General features: G+C 36.4%; 2 protein-coding genes across 2 annotated transcripts in view; one reads left to right on the forward strand and one right to left on the reverse strand.

Annotated features, from left to right (window-relative positions):
* The first annotated feature begins 25 nt into the window (after nucleotides 1-25).
* Nucleotides 26-18,099, forward strand: LOC149422874 (tetratricopeptide repeat protein 21B-like). Its single transcript, XM_089632752.1, has 13 exons — nucleotides 26-2,046; nucleotides 2,234-2,377; nucleotides 2,473-2,614; nucleotides 3,442-3,635; nucleotides 4,201-4,438; nucleotides 5,873-6,042; nucleotides 6,138-6,242; nucleotides 7,339-7,507; nucleotides 7,610-7,823; nucleotides 12,881-13,111; nucleotides 16,055-16,275; nucleotides 16,985-17,114; nucleotides 17,541-18,099. The coding sequence occupies exons 1-13, from the start codon at nucleotides 100-102 to the stop codon at nucleotides 17,647-17,649; spliced, it is 4,014 nt and encodes a 1,337-aa protein (XP_089488878.1). The 5' UTR covers nucleotides 26-99; the 3' UTR covers nucleotides 17,650-18,099.
* Nucleotides 18,100-18,349: 250 nt separating this feature from the next.
* The window catches only part of LOC149422875 (aminopeptidase N-like), a 51,656-nt gene continuing 50,969 nt past the window's right edge, over nucleotides 18,350-19,036 (reverse strand). The window contains exon 17 of the mRNA XM_089632327.1: nucleotides 18,350-18,885. Coding sequence (XP_089488453.1) covers nucleotide 18,885 — 1 coding nt within the window. The 3' untranslated portion in view covers nucleotides 18,350-18,884. The remainder of the gene's footprint in view (nucleotides 18,886-19,036) is intronic.

Below are 19,036 nucleotides of genomic sequence, written 5' to 3' on the forward strand. Positions count from 1 at the left end.
TTCTACAGCTGCGGACACTGCGGAATATCGAGAGAAATAAAGTTAGGGAAATTGGACTAATCTCTTGCAAAGTGGTTTCAAGTTGAAAGAATAGGAATAATGGATCCTGACGATATTAACGGAGAGTTGTTTTATTACTGCAGGGAAAAATACTTCGGTAAATTTCATGATATTGTGAAAGATTGTCTAGTAAAATATCCCGATGATCCAACATATTTAATGTATGGCGGTTTCGCACAAATATTCAATGGCAGATATCTTGAAGGTATTCGCGAACTCAATGTTCTACAGTCACAAGAAGATATCTCCCTTGGCGTCATAATGTGCTTGATATATGCCCACAAAAAGAGTTCCACGGTTGACAGGGAAGCCATTGAACACCTGGAAGTCCGCCTGAAGGAACGAAGGAAAAATCCATCAGGTTTATCTCTCTATTATGCTGCTTTATTTCTTCTGTTCACCGAGAGACAAGATAAAGCTTCTGATTTCATCGCAAAAGCTATCAAGATGGAACCAACAAATCCTGAAATCACCGTTTTAAAAGGCTGGATTGAACTTTATAAGAATGAAACCAACCCATCTTACAAAGTTGCCGAACACTTTGAAGTGGCAAATGCTGCTGATAGCTTGGACGCAAAGTTAGGACTTGCAAAGCTCAAGTATTTGCAAAAAGATTTTGCCGAAGCCAATATCCTGCTTGATAAAATGATATCTCAATACCCAAAATTAGAAATTCCTCTAATAGAAAAGATTAAAAACGAGCTATCTCTGTTTAATTGGGATCAAGTTTTAGATACCAGTAATCAGATTCTTGCAACGGACGAAGAAAACTTTTCTGCGCTGAAATATAAAATTTTGGTTACTTTGTGCAAAAAGGGAGATTGTATTGAATCTGCAGACTTGCTTAACAAGTTTTTCAACAGCTTGGAAAAGAAAGAGCCAAAAAATTGTTATCTGTTCCACGATGCAACACAGCTGTTTTCCAGAGTGTGTGGACGCTCAAACGCTGTTCTAACTCAAGTCTACAGATTTGCTAAACACGCTGCTGAACTAAACCCATCCAACACTAAATATCTCACAGAACTTGGGTATCAATGCTACATGCAAGGGAAAATATCAGATGCCAATCATTTCTTTAAGTCTGCAACCAAAGTGGATGACAACTCTATTGAAGCCCTCTGCGGGCTCACTCTCTGTCAGATGAGTGAGACTGCCTACTCGGAGCAAGTGGAACAGCAGATAGAATTACTTAACGAACTTATGGGTGGTAGAAAGAAGGATCCCCTTCTACTTCTCATGACGGCCAAGTTAGAACAAAAATCGCCTGAAAAAGCCATGGAATATTTAAATGAGGCTACGGACATCTTGTTGTCTAACACCCGTACCATGCCTTTCGGTACGGAATTCTTGAAAGTTCTGAATCCTGATTTACTGATGTTCATCAACGAAGAGTATTTGAAGTATGTACCGAAGAAGCCGTCAGTTGTTATTGATTCTCTCGTATTTAATTTTGAAGAACTACTCCCCGCTGCAGTCAATCGAAGCATATTTTTGCTTGAATCCGTTTTAAAAGCTTGCCCTGGTCTGGTTTCTGCGATGTACTATTTGGCCAAACTCCAATTCTCATTCGGAAAAGTTACTCAAGCTCAATTCAATGTTTTGCATTTATTGGAAAACATTGATCAAACGTATGCAAATGCTCACTTGTTGCTGGCTCAAATTTACATCCAACAGCATATGTTTGAGAGAGCCCAACAGAGCCTAGAAGCTTGTCTGAGTTACAACTTCAAGGTGCGAGATAATCCATTGTACCATCTTCTTCATGGTGTGATCTTTAAGCATCAGAGGAAGTTCAAAGAAGGATTGTCTTGCTTTGTTTCTTCGCTGAATCTTTTAGGTCCTAAGCACGGAAATACTACATTAAGAACCAAAGGGAATAGCGCTGAATCAGATCTTAGTTTGCCTGATAAAGCAACCCTTTACTTGGAGCTTGTAAACGTTTATTCTGAACTAGGTCAACACGCCGAAGCTACCAAGATTATGCAGGTATGTTCTTATAGAATACCTCAGTTGCATTAAACATTATTTTACACGTTTCTAATGAGGTTGCCCATTATTTTTAGTACATATCTTATTTGCCCGGTTTCTGCGGGCCACGTGCGGTTAATAGCGAATGGGGAAATATGATTGGTATTATTATTATGTGTGTTATATTTATGTCGTGATTTTACAGGACGCAATTGAAGAGTTTTCTTATACAAGTGAGGAGTCTCGACTCACAATAGTGAATGCCGAGTTGGCTCTTAGAAAATCTGATATTGATCATGCCATTGAACTCCTCTCTGAAATAAAGCCCGGACAGTCTTATTACCTTCAGGTTTGATTTTTAAACTACATAGCTGGAATGAATTATGTAGTTTAAAATAAAAAAGAGTGTTTTCCTAATTGTGTATATTGTTTATCAATTTACAGGCTCACACGAAGCTGGCAAATATATACCTCAAGGAAAAAAATGACCGCGCAATGTTTGCTACATGCTTTAGAGAGATAGTGGCCAATCACCCGGGGTCTGATGGACACACTATGCTTGGAGACGCTTACATGTCAATTCTAGGTCAGTTTTTTTGAATTTTTTATTTTATTTGTTGAAATACCTCAAAGTATTGCCTAGTTTATGGTGGTAAGAGTACAATTATTAATAATATGAATACTATAATACAATGATATATGTATTAAAACTAGTAATAGTTGTTATACAACAAAAACAATGATTATACGACACGCCTCTGTGGTCGAGGGGCAAAGCTCTCGACCAGCAAGCTGGGGGTCGCAGGTTCAAATCCCGGCGTCCGCTTTAAATTTTATTTAATTAATTTCACAATTTACTCATTTAAAATAGTATGTAGTATTCTATACAAATCATCCAAATATTATTATTATTATTTACGGCACGTTCTAGAATGGAAAATACTCTCAGTATCGCCCTGGTGTAAGACCACCATTCAGAATTGAAATGTTGCTTGAAATAGTTTGGCCGTGTCTTACACCAGGGCAATACTGAGAGTATCTTTCACCCTGGAACATGCCGCAAATAAGCTATTAATATATTATTGACTGAGAGCGAAGTCCTGTTTTTACTGCTTCAAATATACTACATAGTATTTTTAATGGATAAATCGTGAAATAACACAAATTAATCAAATAAAATTTTCTTTTGGACGCCGGGATTGGAACATGCAACGTCCGGATTGGTATTTTAGATCGCTCTATTGCATACCCCTCGGCGACCGAGACCACGAACTTTTAACTTCTGACAACACCATCAAGTTCAAAAGTATTCCCCAGTATCCTCAGAATAACAGATGTGGCAACTTATTGAATGCACAAATGGAAAATACAATAAAGGTGATCTTTTCTCTGTAATTAAAGATTCTTTTTCAGAGCCCAGCCTCGCAGTAGAGGCGTATGAAAAGGCCATTCAACAGAGTCCTCAAGATTTGACCCTGGCCAAGAAAATGGGCGTTGCTTTGGTTAAAATGCATCATTACGACAGAGCCATAAAACACTTCAAGGAAGCTGTGAGGATACTGAATAATCCGGAGCTGAAACTAGATTTGGCGAGACTGTATATCAAAGTATGTAATATGCAATTTTCCTTTAGACTAAACAATATAAAAGTGTCACCATCTGAAGTCATTGCTCTCAGAATTGGAGAATTTTTGTTGTTGTAAAGTTTTATGTAACAGGAAAATTGGGAAATACCTGACTTTTTGAACTAGTTACTGAACAAGCTGGAGCAAATTTTTTTTGTTTTTTGGTTACGAAAAATACATATATAATATTCTAGTATAAACTTTTAAAATTACTTAGGCACACTTTACACCACATCTATAAGTTATTCTTTATAGCGTTTAGGCATTACATACTCACAAAAAGATATTGGTCAAGAAGACGTGGTTTTCTCATCAACTGGTTGGCTTTGACAGCGGTGTTGACAAAATGATTTTTTCACTGAACCCTTGAATTCCTTTACTAAACATCACAAACCATTAATTTATGACATCAGGTATTTTTTAGGTGCATAAATGTGTGTGAACACCACTAGCGATTGTTATTAAACCACCCCAAATACACTTAATAGCACAAGCGAGTTTTTCTGACATTTCCTGTTATTTAATGTTGTTCTCTCTCTTTTCCCAGCTAAAGCAGTACGATGATGCAGAAGAAGCCCTCAGTAAAGAACTGGAAGATCCATCGACAGCAAACACAAGTGACTACATCTCTATGAAGTTCCGAAGCAAAGTGCTGATGCTCCTGGGCAAGGTTCGGGAGCAGCGAGGGTCCTCTGATGTGAACAGTCGTGCCACTCTTAGGACCCTGAAGGAAGCTAAAGACAATCAAACTAGACTGGTAAAACGCGCTCTACTGGAATCACATGGTATATTTTAACTTCTGTTTTTTTTTTTTACCATGCAAATTTTTCCCTGTCTCATTTAGATTCCAATTAATTTGTGCCAGTTTTACACAATTTATTTATTAATAACAATAATCAACCCTTGAAGCAAATCTTTTTGACAATGGCAGCTAATTTTTATGGATTTTTAACAACATTCAAAGATTACAATAGAATCTTTGAGAAAATCAGGGCCGGCCCTGTGCAGGCGCCATTGGAGCAGTCCAATCCGGGTGCCACTTCGTCCCTCTAGTTCGTTTTTATCCAACAGACCAAAACGTAAATGGGGAGAAATAGCACTTCAAAGTTTTTTTTACACTAAACGCATATACAATGAATTAGGTCATTCTAAGCTTACTAAAATGATTAAGTGGTTTTTATTATTTTTAAGTAAAATTCGTTCCAAATGTTTAAAATTACGCAGAAAACATGTTTTTAATTTGGATGTAGGACAAAGTGTTGGATAAACACGCTCTGAATGTTGTTTAATTTTGGTGGACTTAAGACAAACTGCGTCTTGAAAACACATTAAAAAAAAATTTAAAAAATTTCACTTCCATCGTATAAATAAATGATTTCTGAGAACAACTGCATACTTAACTCGATTTCGCCAAAAATGGTCTGTTGGACAAAAACGAACTACAGCGACGACTTGCCAAGGAGCAAAGGTGCTGATAATATTTGACAACTAAAACATCCTTGAGGTTTTTATTAGCACCGGGCGCCGTTTAATTCAGCGCCGGCCCTGTAGAAAATATGCACATATTACGTGGATGTGTGACATATTATGCTTTTTATACATCGCTCAACAAATAAACTCAAACATCCTCCACCATGCGCCGCTCCATTTTGACATTTTTGATTAAGCATTTAAAACCCTTATCTTGTTCTAAAACCTTGTTTTGTTTTAATTACAATAACTTAATCATGTACGCTAAGAACCCATCCTATACTAAAAAATGGTCATGATTTATGATATTCTCAAAATATAAAATTAAACAAACAAAACCTAAGCCGGAGAGATATAGGTAATTACTTATTGACTTAATATATCGGGAAATCAGCGCCGCCGAGAGTTGAGGGCTTTGTTTTTCCACAAGTCTGGAAGAAGTTAAGATATTTCTTCATGAATATTTCAATAGATGTCAATGGATTAAAGAATAAGCCACATTTTAAACCCAGGTTATTTTTTTTTATTCTCCATAAATATTTTTACAAACATAATAAATTTTATTACAACATAGTAATATTGATTTATATTTTACATATTACACAAAATCTCCTGATAAAGTTGATGCTTGTGCTCAGGAAAGGATATTTGAAATATATCTCTTGACCCGATACATTACAAAATTTAGATTTTAATGTTTTTTAATTAGTGAATAAGCCACGGGTAAATAGTTAAAGTTTGCTTTGCAGATGACATTGATGAAGAAAAGAAGGTTCTATCAGAAATCTGTTATTCTCTTGCGACACATTACGCTTCCAGTAAGTGCACCGAAAAGGCAATACAAACATACAAAGAAGCTTTGCAGTACAACTCGCAGAGTCCTTCTGTTTTGCTTTCATTGGCCAAACTTTATATGCAGGTATAATTACAAATATCACCATTCAAAATATTGTAGGTACATCATATTTTAATTTATAAATTTGTAAGTGTTGCATTTTCGCCTTCGTCTTTTAGGTAAACGAAGCAGATCTCTGTCAACAGACGTGTGCCATATTATTGAATGCAGACCCTGATAATGAGGCCGCTTCAGTAATGATGGCCGACTTGGCCTTCAGAAAGGTAAAATAAACTGACATACCGTAATATTGGTCGAATTTGATCTTCGCGAATATCTCCAATTATCTCTCGACTGCTCTGAAATTATCTGATCTTTTTCATAATTTTTTTAATATGACGCTTTGAAATTAAAATAGTGTGAAATAAGTTGGTTTTGACTTATATTCAAACATATTGTCGGTAAAATTGGAAGGCTGTTTTTAAGATATTTTCAGTGAAAGACAAATGTGAGTACATTTTATGATATTAGATGGAGAATTTCACTCAAGCCACCATAAAGTCCTAATGTGCTCATCAATGTATTGATTATTTTTATTTTTATTTATTTCGTTATTCATTTTATTTTTATGTATTAACTTAAATGTAAACTTATATGGCAGGCAGAGCATTGCACACACCGCTCTGTCCAGCTGAAATAAACATTATTATTACATATTATTATTATTAATTATTAATTTTTCAACGATTATAATAGTTTCATGTCATTTACATTGTAAAGTGTATTATTGTCTACCGACGTACTGGTGGATGCCGTGATGCTTCGCTATTGGTAATATCTTTCTCAGGCGTCTACGACTTCTTCCACCATTCACTACTGTATACCACAATGTTACTGTTAAAAAACTACATTACATCGAAATTATTTCGACTCCGTATCTCATTTCTGTGCAATAGTATTAAGTATTCCTTGCGTGTCCCCAACTCCTTCTACCATTCATACCACCTTCACATTCACACCCCTGGCACTAATAAGATCAAACTTTGAAATTTTCAGTAATATCGACTATTTTTTGAGTTTTGCGAACGCAAACATACGAAGGCTGAGTTTTTATGTATCAAGATATTTACTCCCCAAACAGATATGTACCTATTATTTTTGTAGGTACATATATGTGTTACAATACATGCTATAAATAAAAATAAATTTTCTCACAGAAATGTTATTTAGTTTCAAAGTTGAAAAATGATCAAGGTCAACACATTTAACAGTACTCTTCTGTAATTTAATAATGTTAACATATTGTTACAACTAATTTTAATACTTGTTTTTTTCTTAACAAAAAGGATTAACCATCTTGTAAATGGTTATTGTTATCAGGTGGACTTTGAAACAGCAGCCTACCATCTAAAGCAGCTTCTTACATCCCAGCCAACTTATTGGACAGCATTGGAGAGGCTGATTGATGTTCAGCGGAGACTGGGCAGTCTTGAAGATGTTACTCCATTCCTCAACAAAGTTCTGGAGACTGGACAATCTCAAGAACCAGGTAACTACTAACAAAATTACCATGGCAAGGAAGGGGGATGAAGTCTGGTAAGGCATTTGTTCAAAGGTGATTGAAATTAAAGAGTTCATTGTTTATCTCCAGGTTTCCTTTACTGCCTGGGTCTGAAGGCGCGCCACTGCGGGGACCCCAATGCGGCCTTGCGCCAGTGGGGCAAGGCCCGAACGCAGGGGGCCCTGTGGGGCAGGGCTGCAGCCCTGGGCGTGGTGCGGGTCTGCCTGGCGCCAGGGGGCGAGGCCATGCCACCCCCTCTTAGCGAGGAGAGCAGCACAGAGTCGCAGGAGGAGGAGGAATACAGGTGATTATATGCATTTAACATTTTTAAAGTATACATATATGTTTTATGGATTCTAGGGTATTCCTTATTAGATTATTTTACATGTTACCCGAATTCTTATCTAGCTCTGAAATGTTTCTAAAAGTAGCAAAACCTCTAGAAGTAGTGGGACAAAGGTTTTTAAGAAAAGATGAATCTATGTCTATAAAGAAGAGTGTTCATTCCAGAATGAATGCGAAAATACCCATTTTAAATAACTTAGGACTGGTTGTTTCGGAGTATTTGAACAATTCATCAAATTTCAACGTTCATTTCTGGGATCTGTGAAAGACCAATTCAAGTTCTGTTATTATATCATTATAGGCTAGTTGCTTGACAAAACTGAAATAAAAACAGAACTTGAAAAAATCTTTCACAGAACTTGAAAATGAACGTTGAAATTTGATGAATTGTTCAAATACTCCGAAACAACCCGCCCTTAGACTATTAGATTAATTTTCCCACCATTTTTAATTTTAACATTGGCACAACAGAATATTTGTGTCCTACATCTGAAATGTAAAATCCCAAATAAACTCAGTTTCGATTCTGAATGGTGTTGCCGGGGCTTTACACAGAGGTTTTTTCGAAATCAAATGTATACAGTAATTTTTTCTCTTATTTTGAATGTCAAGTGTGCGAAATTTCATCAGTCTCGGAATAAAACTGTAGATTTGTTTATAAAAACAAACCCACGCCGGGACACTCTTCTTAGATATCTGGGGGTTAATGCTAGAAATGCCTATGTCAGTTTTGATAAATTGATTTGGGTACCAAAAAGTACTTTATAATGTTCCTTATTTGAATGCATCGAATACCTATACATATCAGGTGCTCAAAATTGATAAAATAGTGTGGGTTCACTGCAGTGAGTGAAGTAGAGGTTGTGGGTTCACTTGAGAGCTGTAAATATATTAATTCTTCTTATCGAACTCAAAATCTAAACCAGTTTCCCTTTCTCCCCGTTGCGTCAATCCATTTTTCTTTCATTTTCCCTACCTTTTGGGAATCTGAAATAATTTAAGATTCTACGAGTATAATTTACAACACATTAAAATTGAGATATACATACAGGGTTTCCGGGGGATACTTAACCTAACAAAAATAAATAATCACTTTCCATAGTATAAGATTAACTGCTTCCAACTGTCTGAAGACAGTGAGATTCTGGCATCCTCATTTGTATGTAAAGTTTCCTTCAGCTTACTTCTTAACACGCGCAAATTATTTAAACAACACTTTGTCTCAAGGTAATTACTGCAAGAGGCAACTATTTACGTCGGGAGATGGTAAAAGATGCATTTAAAATTTAATTTTTGCAATCAAAATTCACAGGTAAAAACGAAACATAAATAATATACGAAGGTAATAATATTTTGTATTTGAAAAGAATTGCCTTTTTTCTACCACCATCAGCGTCTTCAACAAAAATTAACAAGAAAAATAGTAGGGGAGGGTGGGGCGTGTTGTGACTAAATTACAAAACTGAGTGTAGTAGAAAAATCTTTAATGAAATCAAAGGTTTGACATTTTAATGGAAACAAATAACTCTTTGGCTACATTATTTTGGTATTATTAACCTTGTTAACATACCAATAAAGTGACAAAATATTATTTTACAAAATATGGGAATTGGCTCAACACGCCCCACCCGTGGGGCTAGTTGAGACGGGGGTGGAGCGTGTTGAGACGAACAAATAATTAAGTAAAAGCATTAGGTAGGTATGAAATAAAATTGGTAAAAACGAAAGTCCCGATAATATATTATTATCAGTTAAATAAAAGTGGTTTTAGTATACCTCCAATGTAATAAAAAAATAAAAACATTTAAAATAAATCTCAGTCAGTCAAGCAAAAGTCGCAGATGAAGTCAGGAATGTATTCATACACTCCGGCACATAACTCATGACACCATTTATGACATTTTATGCACCTCACCCATCTTTCACCAGAAATATCATAATAATAATAATAATAATAATAAGTGTTTTATTATCTTTTTTTTGTGTAACAAATAGATATAATGATATCCTCACTGGGATCTCCCGTGCTGAGGATTTCATTTACTTATGTATAATTTAATTATAAGAAAATTAATATTACATCAAAGTTACAAATAAATTTAATTATAAGAATAGGGGTTACGACAAAATATACATTGCTCTTCTTCGTTTGCATCGCTGTCGTCAGTTTCCATAAGTGGTAGCTCCTCTTCAGTTTCACTGGATGATGTGGATACCAAAATTCGTTTTTTTACGTCTAAAATATTTTTTTTATGTAGTTCTGTTTTTGACACCACCTTTGTTTTATTGGGTGCTTGGTTTTTTCTAGTTAGTTTTGTATATACGCTTTTTTAATTTTTTTTTTCTTTCTTTTCCTTTCTTAGTTTGTCTTCTAATTCTATTTTTTCTTTGTAGGGGTGTCCGTTAAAATTGCGCTCGTAAGTTTTTTACGATTTGGAAAGTTCTTTCTTGGTTGAGCTTTGGGTAATGGCCGGATTTGTTCTGGCGTTTTCTGACACACAGGTTTAATGGTTCCGCTAGTTGATGGTTGAGGGTCCAACAATTTTTCTTCAATTTCTGCATTCGTTAGGTCTTGCAATGGTGTTCTTGTGAGATCAGCAGCAGAGGAGTCTGTCAAAGGCACCTCAGCACGATTTGTAACTTCCGATGGAAGAAAGTCTTCATCTGTGAAAATATCCCTATTAAACGGGAAAATTCCACTTGAATTAAATCCTGCCATTATATTATTTGGCGTGATAGCAAGCGGAAGAGTTTTTTTGATAATGCCAGGCAGATCATATATTGTCATGGTCCGCCCTGGATGTTCTTTCATCCAACCATCCGCACCATTATTAAAGTATCGTTTAAAAGGTCCATAGACCGACCTGTCTAGGGGCTGCAACTTGTGCGTTGTGTGAGGTGGGAATGATAATAGATGTACACCATTGTCTTTGCAGTAGTTTAATAATGCTATCGATAAATGGGATGAATGGTTGTGAAGAAGTAGCAAAACGGGCTTTTCTTTGGTACATCGAATTTGCTTTGTAAAGTGCTGGATGAAAAGTAAAAAGCTCTCCTCTGTTATCGAACCACTTGGATGAGCAGCTCCAATACATCCAGGTGGTCCATCAGTAATGAACTGATTTTTAAAATACTTTCGTGGAAATACTAAGAGTGGTGGAACAGAATTTCCACTAGCACTAACTGCAATCAGCATCGTAATGAGCGTGCCTCTTTCTGCTGATGTTACTGCTCCAACTTGCCGTGCCCCTTTCACAGCTAGTATTTTTGTTGGCTTCTGCACTGTCGTTACACCTGTTTCGTCAAGATTCCAAATATCTTGGCATTCAAACTTAAACCTATCAAGAATATTAGATAGGTTATCATAAAATAAACCCACATTGTGCTTATTAAAGCTAGTGGCACGACTCAAACTCGTGGCTTCTGGTGCACGGATAGACAAATTCGCGTTCCTTTTCATAAAGCTGATTAACCAATCTTTTGTAGCGCTTTGAGTTTTCTTCCAATTTTCCGGAATTTTCGTTACATTTTGGAACGCATACTCATACGCAAGCTTTTTTACATCAGTTGTATTAAGCCCATAATAAACTTTGCTGCATTTTGCGATGTAATCTGCAAGTTCTTTTTCCTATGCATGAGTAAAAACTTGACCAGGATTGGAAAATCCCACCTTACAATTTGTAAGAGGACTAGCTTTTTTCCTTTCGATGAACCGCTTTAGTGTCATATGATTAATTCCAAAAGAGACTGCAGCTTTTCGAAGTGACACGTTTGTAGTAATGATTTCAGCTGCAGCTTGTTCATAAACGTTTTCTGGAATTTCCCCTCTATTCGTCTTTTTTTTATATTTTCGGAACATTTTGCAAGACTGAAAAAAAAAAAATTACAAATAGGCACAAAAAGGAAATGTATCTAGGTAATAATGGAACATATATACATTCATAATATGTTAAAAAAATACACCTGTTTACATAACACATATTTTATTAATGCATATTTTATATAAACGTAAAAAAAACTAAATTCTAGCGGCGAGTTATGTCTGCCTCAACTCGCCCCCGCCTTGATGTAACAACTCGCCCCACCCGACGATTTTACATAAAAATGGCCATGCAAGTAAACATACTTGACGTACGCATTTCATTTATAACTAATAACATAGTCAAAAGATACAGTTTGTGGAGAAAAAACATATAATGACTTACCGAGTGTTAGCAGGTTGGCAGACGACTTCGAAAATTTCTTGGAAAAGTTCGTTTAGCACTTAAAATCTTACTTTGTCGTATAACTTTAATTCTATCGACCACACGGCACCACCGTTTTGACAGAAACTGGCGGTACGGGGTTCACACGAAACGGCGCGATGCGCGCGCAGCTAAGTCAACTAGCGGGAATTTTAAACGCGATGTCTCAACACGCCCCCGTCTCAACACGCCCCACCCTCCCCTACATTTAAAAAAAATTTATTATGAAATATCGATAGTCTGTATTAAAACGTAATTGAGTCCCATCACTAGCTTTGCCATCATAATCATCAAATTTGTGACTAAAAATTGATATCGTATTCTAATTTTGTACTTAATAGTGAAATGATAATGCATCTGTTTTAAAGGTCACTTGAACAAAAAAGCATTTTGAATAAAACGAGGACGAACGAGGCTTGGCGACAACACAAAAGCCACTAAATTAACGAATTCTTTCCATATTAACATTACGCTCAATAGACGTGATCCGCCGATGGTCGGACATACCTCACAGCATATCTCTTTGTATTCTGATATCTTTGGTACATACAATCCCTTCCCTTCCCATTTGGACGCTAGATGACACTGGAACCCGCTATTACCGTACGAATATACACGAATATTAAAACTAAATTAATAATCTGGTAGTTTGTAAAATTCCTTTTTATTGCAGCATATTTTGGGAGGTTATTGACCAAATTACCTTCATAGAAGAGCCTCCACTGGCGGTAATGTAAAAATATAAACAATACACATTTGATAATGATTTCAGAGACACTCGTTCCTTTGCCCTGGGGATGGCGGAGCGCCTCCTCGGAGAGCTGAAGAAGGAGACTGGCAAGGACACGGCTGAAGTCCTGGAGCTGAAGCTGCTGGAGGCGAGACTGGCTCTGGCCGGGAGGAGGAAGTCTGCTGCGGAGTTGGCCCTAAGGAACCTACTCCAGCTGGCCTCCGAGGAAGGGGGGGCTGATGATGTGGGTGTGGCGGTAACTCTGGCTACTGCGTAAGACTATTTGCCAGATTACTATTTTTTGGTATAAATGCGGATATTATGCTTTGTGTTCGGGAACTAGTGGTACAAGCTGGAAACTGGTGAATCTACATCACATTTGGAGTTGATTTTATTAATAACTATCAGCTATTTATTGTCTTTGTCGACCCTGCTCCAAAAAATTGTTAACTTCCCAGTCAGTGAAAAAAAAAGAAAATAAAAAAATTTATATATGTAAATAAAAAAATATATATATATATGTATGTGTAAATATGTACATGAATGCCCAGATAGAAAAAAAAAAGTTTTTTTGGGTTCCATATGTAATTCATCAGTTTTACGTTTGTACCACTAGCTTCCGGACACCATGTGTAAATAATATTGATATGACCTATGTAATGCACCTACTTTATCTGCAAATCTATTGTGGAATCAACTTTTTAATATTTTTTAACCTTTTTATTTTTACCATAAATTATTAAAAAAACTAATATATTAGTTTGAAAAAATAAGGCATGTTGCTTATGATTACGCAAAGTTATTCCTAGGTACCAGTTTTGCAGAGATCTTACGCCATTAATTAGGTTACCTGGTGGTTTTTTAACGTTTTAACACCTTATTTTAATGTGAATACTGCGCAAGAGTCCCAACTGCTCCAAACTGTACTGAGCCAGTGGGACTATGGGATCTCCATTCAGGGTATGTTGGAAGCTGCAAGGAGTCATGAGGCCATTTCAAGAAATGTTTCTATCTACTTATAGTCCAGTCAGTGGGGGATAAAAAAGGGCTCCACCTTGCAAAAGGTTAGGTAGTAGCGATTTTCACATATGTTGTTAAGATTGGGACTCTAAAGAAAAAAAAAAGTTTTCGACCTTGGGGGGGTCGAGCTCGACCCGCCATCTTGGATTGAAGGTGCCAAAATTTGGTTTTTTCAAAATAATTATGAAGTGGTTGATTTTACAACCAAATTGTTGAAGTCACACTTAAAGACAACTAAATTACCTACATTTTATGTGGAAAATTTTTTTTTGTAAGTCTAATAGGTAACGAGTTACAGCGGTTGAAAGAAGAAAATTTTGACAAAAATTGTAAAACTCCAGTTTTCTTGATAAATTTTGTACGAACATATTACACAATATCATTTTAACGTATTTCTACGTTACAATATACTTATATAGCATCATCCGTGTGCTCGATGACGTTGATTTGTTATAGTGGGATCCTAGTCTACAGCTGACTTGGCAACACTGATTGAGTCCTGGTTACAGGACGTTGCCTGGATGCTCATGTCTGCAGATGTTCTTTTCGATGAAACAACGCCAGTTCAAGTTTCACAAGAACGATTTTTAGCCAATGAAAATAACAAAGTCCGTCTGATTTCGATGCTTACAAACCAATTTATTCATGATGATTTTACAGTTAAACAGGCTGAAGAAGATGCTGATGAGTTGATTGTCAATACTGCGATTTCCTTGTGTTCATCATATGACGCTGTTTTCATTATTGGCGAAGACGTTGATCTCCTAGTTCTGCTGACAGCATTAGCACCACCCAAAAGTAGTATATATCTTCGCAAACCCGGGAGAGGCAAAACTTTTGAAAGACTGTATTCCGCGAATAGTGTGAAATACAAAGAGGCGGCTGAGAATATTCTGTTTCTTCATGCCTTTAGCGTCTGCGATACAACATCGTCCTTCTTCAACCAAGGAAAAACAAAATTTTGTTCGCTTGTGCAAAACGACACAAGACTCAATGCCATGATAGGAATCTTCAAACAACATGATGCAACACCAGAAGACATAGCAGTTGCAGGAACACGCTTTCTTGTTGCTTTGTACGGGGGTGACATGGATAAGGAAACCTTGGAAGAAGTCCCCTACAAACGTTTCGCAAAGTCGACAACAAAAAGCAAATTCAATCTTGCCTCTTTGCCACCAACGAACGACGCTGCACGGTACCATGCATTTAGAACGTACCATCAAGTCCAAAAATGGTATGGAATCCAAAAAAATCCAGAAAACTGGGGCTGGAAACGTGACACCAACGGGCTTGTTCCAGTAAGAATGACAAAGAAACCAGCACCCAAGACTTTATTAAAATTTATTTCATGCAATTGTAAAAAAGGATGCGGCGTTGCATGTAGCTGCAGGAAAGCTGGATTGAAGTGTTCTATTGTATGTGGGTGCTGTAATGGTCAAACATGCCGAAATTCGCCAGAGGTTCACATCGATGTCGAGGACGAAGAAGAAGAGATTTTGTCAATGGAAGCCCAGAATCTCAGTATCACGGGCAATGAGTTAGATGATGACATTGATGACGAAGACTGTTATTAAGTAACATAATTAATAGTAACATAATTCATAGTAATGTAACATAATTTCGAAATCTACCATCGCTGGTATATCTGTGGAGTAGACCTACTGGGGATACCACAATATAAAAATGCTCCATGTTCTCTACCTCATGGTGGTGTGGAAATGAGTTAACAAAATTATTATAATTATGTAATGAATAACCCGAAAAAATTGCAAAGTTGGGAATTTCATCATTTTTTAGAAAAATATTCACAATTCTGCCACTGTAACTCGTTACCTATTAGAATTACAAAAAAAAACAATCCACAAAAAATGTAGGTAATTTAGTTGTCTTTAAGTTTGCCTTAAACAATTTGGTTGTAAAAACGACCACTTCACAATTATTTTGAAAAACACAAATTTTGGCACCTTCAATCCAAGATGGCGGGTCGAGCTCGACCCTCCCAAGGTCGAAAACTTTTTTTTTTCCCTAGAGTCCCAATCTTAACAACATATATCAAAATCGCTACTACCTAACCTTTTGCAAGGTAGAACTCCCCACTGACTGGAGTATTATTTCAGTATTCCATTTTAGTATCTACCCGTATCTTAAATATCAATATCGCTAAATAAACCGAATTTTTCTCCTTCCTATCGCCAGATATCTAGTTCTAAAGCAGCCGCAGCGTGCCCGAAATGCCCTGAAGCGGGTGTCCCGATCCTCATGGACGCCCGAGGGCGCCGACTGGCTGGAGCGCTGCTGGCTGCTGCTGGCCGACTGCCTCATTGCGGCCGGCGGAGGCAACTCGGACGCGGCCAAGGAATTGCTTGACAAAACTCTGAGACACAACCGGAGTTGCGCTCCGGCTTACGAGTACCTTGGTGAGTTATATTTCAATTAGATTTATGATGAGTACTTGGTTAATCATTACTATTAGGAATTCTTCCACATGAATACGCAAGTATCCGATACTGATGTTGTGTATTCACATCGCAAGTATCATGTCGCGCACAGTTCCTACATGTCACTACTTAAATCAAGAGACCCGCATGGCCATCAACTCCCGAGACGTCAAAACTAGCTGTCATAACCTCACAACTTCTGAAGCTGTCATTTTTTTGTAGACTGTTTTGTTCCTAGCATTGAACTAAGCCACTATGCATTGTTACAAAATGTCTGACACAAGTGACGTTGAGACTATCATATTTATTAATTGCTCAGCCATATTTAACTATTTTAAGTCTCGGCGACGTGAGTGGTACCAACTACGGCCAGCTGGTCGCGAGAGACTGGCAAGGGGGGTATAACTCCGAACGAAAATTGGAACCGAAATAAATTGTGACGTCATATGTTTGCCTAACTACATCCACCAATGAAAAACTCTGAAAATCTGTGGAATAAACTTTCAAAGTTTTTCATTGGTGTATAGTATAATAAGTAGGCTCCAAATGAGAATTATACCGACGTATATTATAGTGAGTGGATTATTTATGGACCGCAGTAACCACAGAGACATTGAGCAAATCATAATTATTATTTTGTACAGACATATAAAAGTAAACAATGGTATTGTTGCCTTTCTTTTGCTAGCTATGCTGTCTGAGAAGGAGCAGGCTTACAAGCAGGCGGCTAAGCATTATGAGAATGCCTGGGAATATGGCGGCCATGGAAACGCGTCTATCGGATATAAATATGCCTACAATCTGCTCAAAGCTAAAAAGTAAGTTCAACCAACAAACTATTGATAGGCAGCAGTTTTTCCCAGGTATGATTTTCGCCAGAACATAATTCTTTGAATTGTTACTTTTTTCAGTTTTTTTCCTTACAGTAAAAGGTACAAATAAATGTACCAATGTTAAAATTTCTCTTTCTTTGCTTGTGAAATGAGAGATCCTCTGGATTTCTGACTTACCACTCCTTCATAGGTACATTCCGTCACAGTGTTATCATACCTTTGTAATGAGCTGCACTTTGATTTGCAGGGTGTCATCTCTAACGCAACCTTCAAACCAACATTAAAAGGGTAGGCTATGCGCGTTTCAACCAATAATTGGCTGGTGCCACATCCTGGTATCTTTCATGTTGTCCCATTTCCTTCACCTTTATTTGCTCCTCTTCTTCTTCGAACACTGTAATATATTTTCAGATACCCCGAAGCAATTGCCGCTAGCAGAGATGTGCTGATCGCCCATCCCGACTGTCCAAAGATAAGGAAGGAAGTGTTTGAAAAAGCTGCTAACCACCTGCGTTGCTAGACAAATGAATACTTTTCATAATTTTGAGAGCTTAATGAAAAGCAACATTATAAACAAAAAACATACAAAGAATAGGGAACTGAAGTCCATTTTTTTAATCCCTCAAAAAGGTTCTCCCTGCAAAAACCCAATTCTTGAAAATCTTAGAAATTCCCCGCAATTTGGGGAATTCTCCATGAATCGCAACCTTGTTAGGCCATAGATTAATTACTCACATAGACTAGTTGTGAGTGAATCAGCAGTTCAGTCGTACCAACTAAATGGTGTGTTTTAATGAGATGGTGTTTTATTCGTTTTTAAAAGACAATTTATAAATTCTAAATATATAATACTTAAATATTCAGAATCAACATTGGTTGATCTATATGAATATATATTTTTTCCAAGCCATAATATTTTTTACAGCAGTTCTTATTCTACGGCTTAAAGTCAAGTAAAGTTATCAACAAAAAAGCATACTAATAATAATAATGATAATTGTGATGTCTTTTGTCAATAACATTGTTTGACTTTAAGCCCTCGAATTTATTGGTTTTTTATGTTTTTTTTTTGTAGGTAAAGTTGTTTGACATTGCACTTGATTTGAGGCATTTAAAAAATAATTAGTGATTCCGCCCTTTTTACAATGTTTATTAGAATAGTGGTTTGTTAATAAAAAAAGTATTGTGTAACTATTTTTCAGTAATTTTTTTTTTGTTAATAAATAAATTTATTTCAATAATTTCATAATTAAGTAACATGAATTGGCACAATTCACAACAATTTTGATAAAAAATATACTGCATCAACAGTTTTAATAAGTAATGATAATTTTCTTAAAATCCTAATAAGTTTCATTTAACATACAGGGTGTCCGGGGGTAAAGTGCACTAAATTCGGGAGGTGTTAAACATAAATAATCACAATATAACTAAAATTAGTATGAAAATGGTTAAATTTAACACTAAGCTGTCGTCCCACAGGTCGGTAAGCAATCGACATAAACCAAATGCTGCAAGATACTGCGCAGAAAATCAATTTCGCTATAGTAAGGTTTCAGTCTGCAGCGTAGTTAAGTGTATAACGACCCTTGGGACGACGGACTAAGGTTTATAAATAACATATCATGCAACAAATTAAGAATTAAAACAGATCACTTGAAGGTATCCAGGCATTATTATTTATTATTTAAATTAAATTACTTTGTAATTTAATTGAGTAGATTTTGGCGGATGAATAATCACATATGTGATGAATCTGAAAAAGAAAACAATTATTTATTCAAAATATTTTAATGGCGTCTTAATAACTTATGATGAAACTGATATTGGGATTTGAAAATAGTTGTGTTGACCTAGAAAATTAGCAGAGAGACGCTACAAAGAGTTTTGCTGCTTCCTTGTTGTCA

The sequence above is a fragment of the Hesperophylax consimilis genome, chromosome 6 (assembly GCF_061612785.1).
Source record: "Hesperophylax consimilis isolate HC1 chromosome 6, BYU_Hcon_1.0, whole genome shotgun sequence".
In the NCBI taxonomy this organism is placed as follows: Eukaryota; Metazoa; Arthropoda; class Insecta; order Trichoptera; family Limnephilidae; genus Hesperophylax; species Hesperophylax consimilis.

What these genes read in the sequence shown, in the direction of transcription:
- LOC149422874 (XM_089632752.1), top strand. Translation starts at nt 100, where the DNA reads ATGGATCCTGACGATATTAACGGAGAGTTGTTTTATTACTGCAGGGAA. An exon ending in AAGCTACCAAGATTATGCAG is followed by an intron (nt 2,047 to 2,233) that starts GTATGTTCTTAT and finishes GTGATTTTACAG; the next exon opens with GACGCAATTGAAGAGTTTTC. An exon ending in TGGACAATCTCAAGAACCAG is followed by an intron (nt 7,508 to 7,609) that starts GTAACTACTAAC and finishes GTTTATCTCCAG; the next exon opens with GTTTCCTTTACTGCCTGGGT.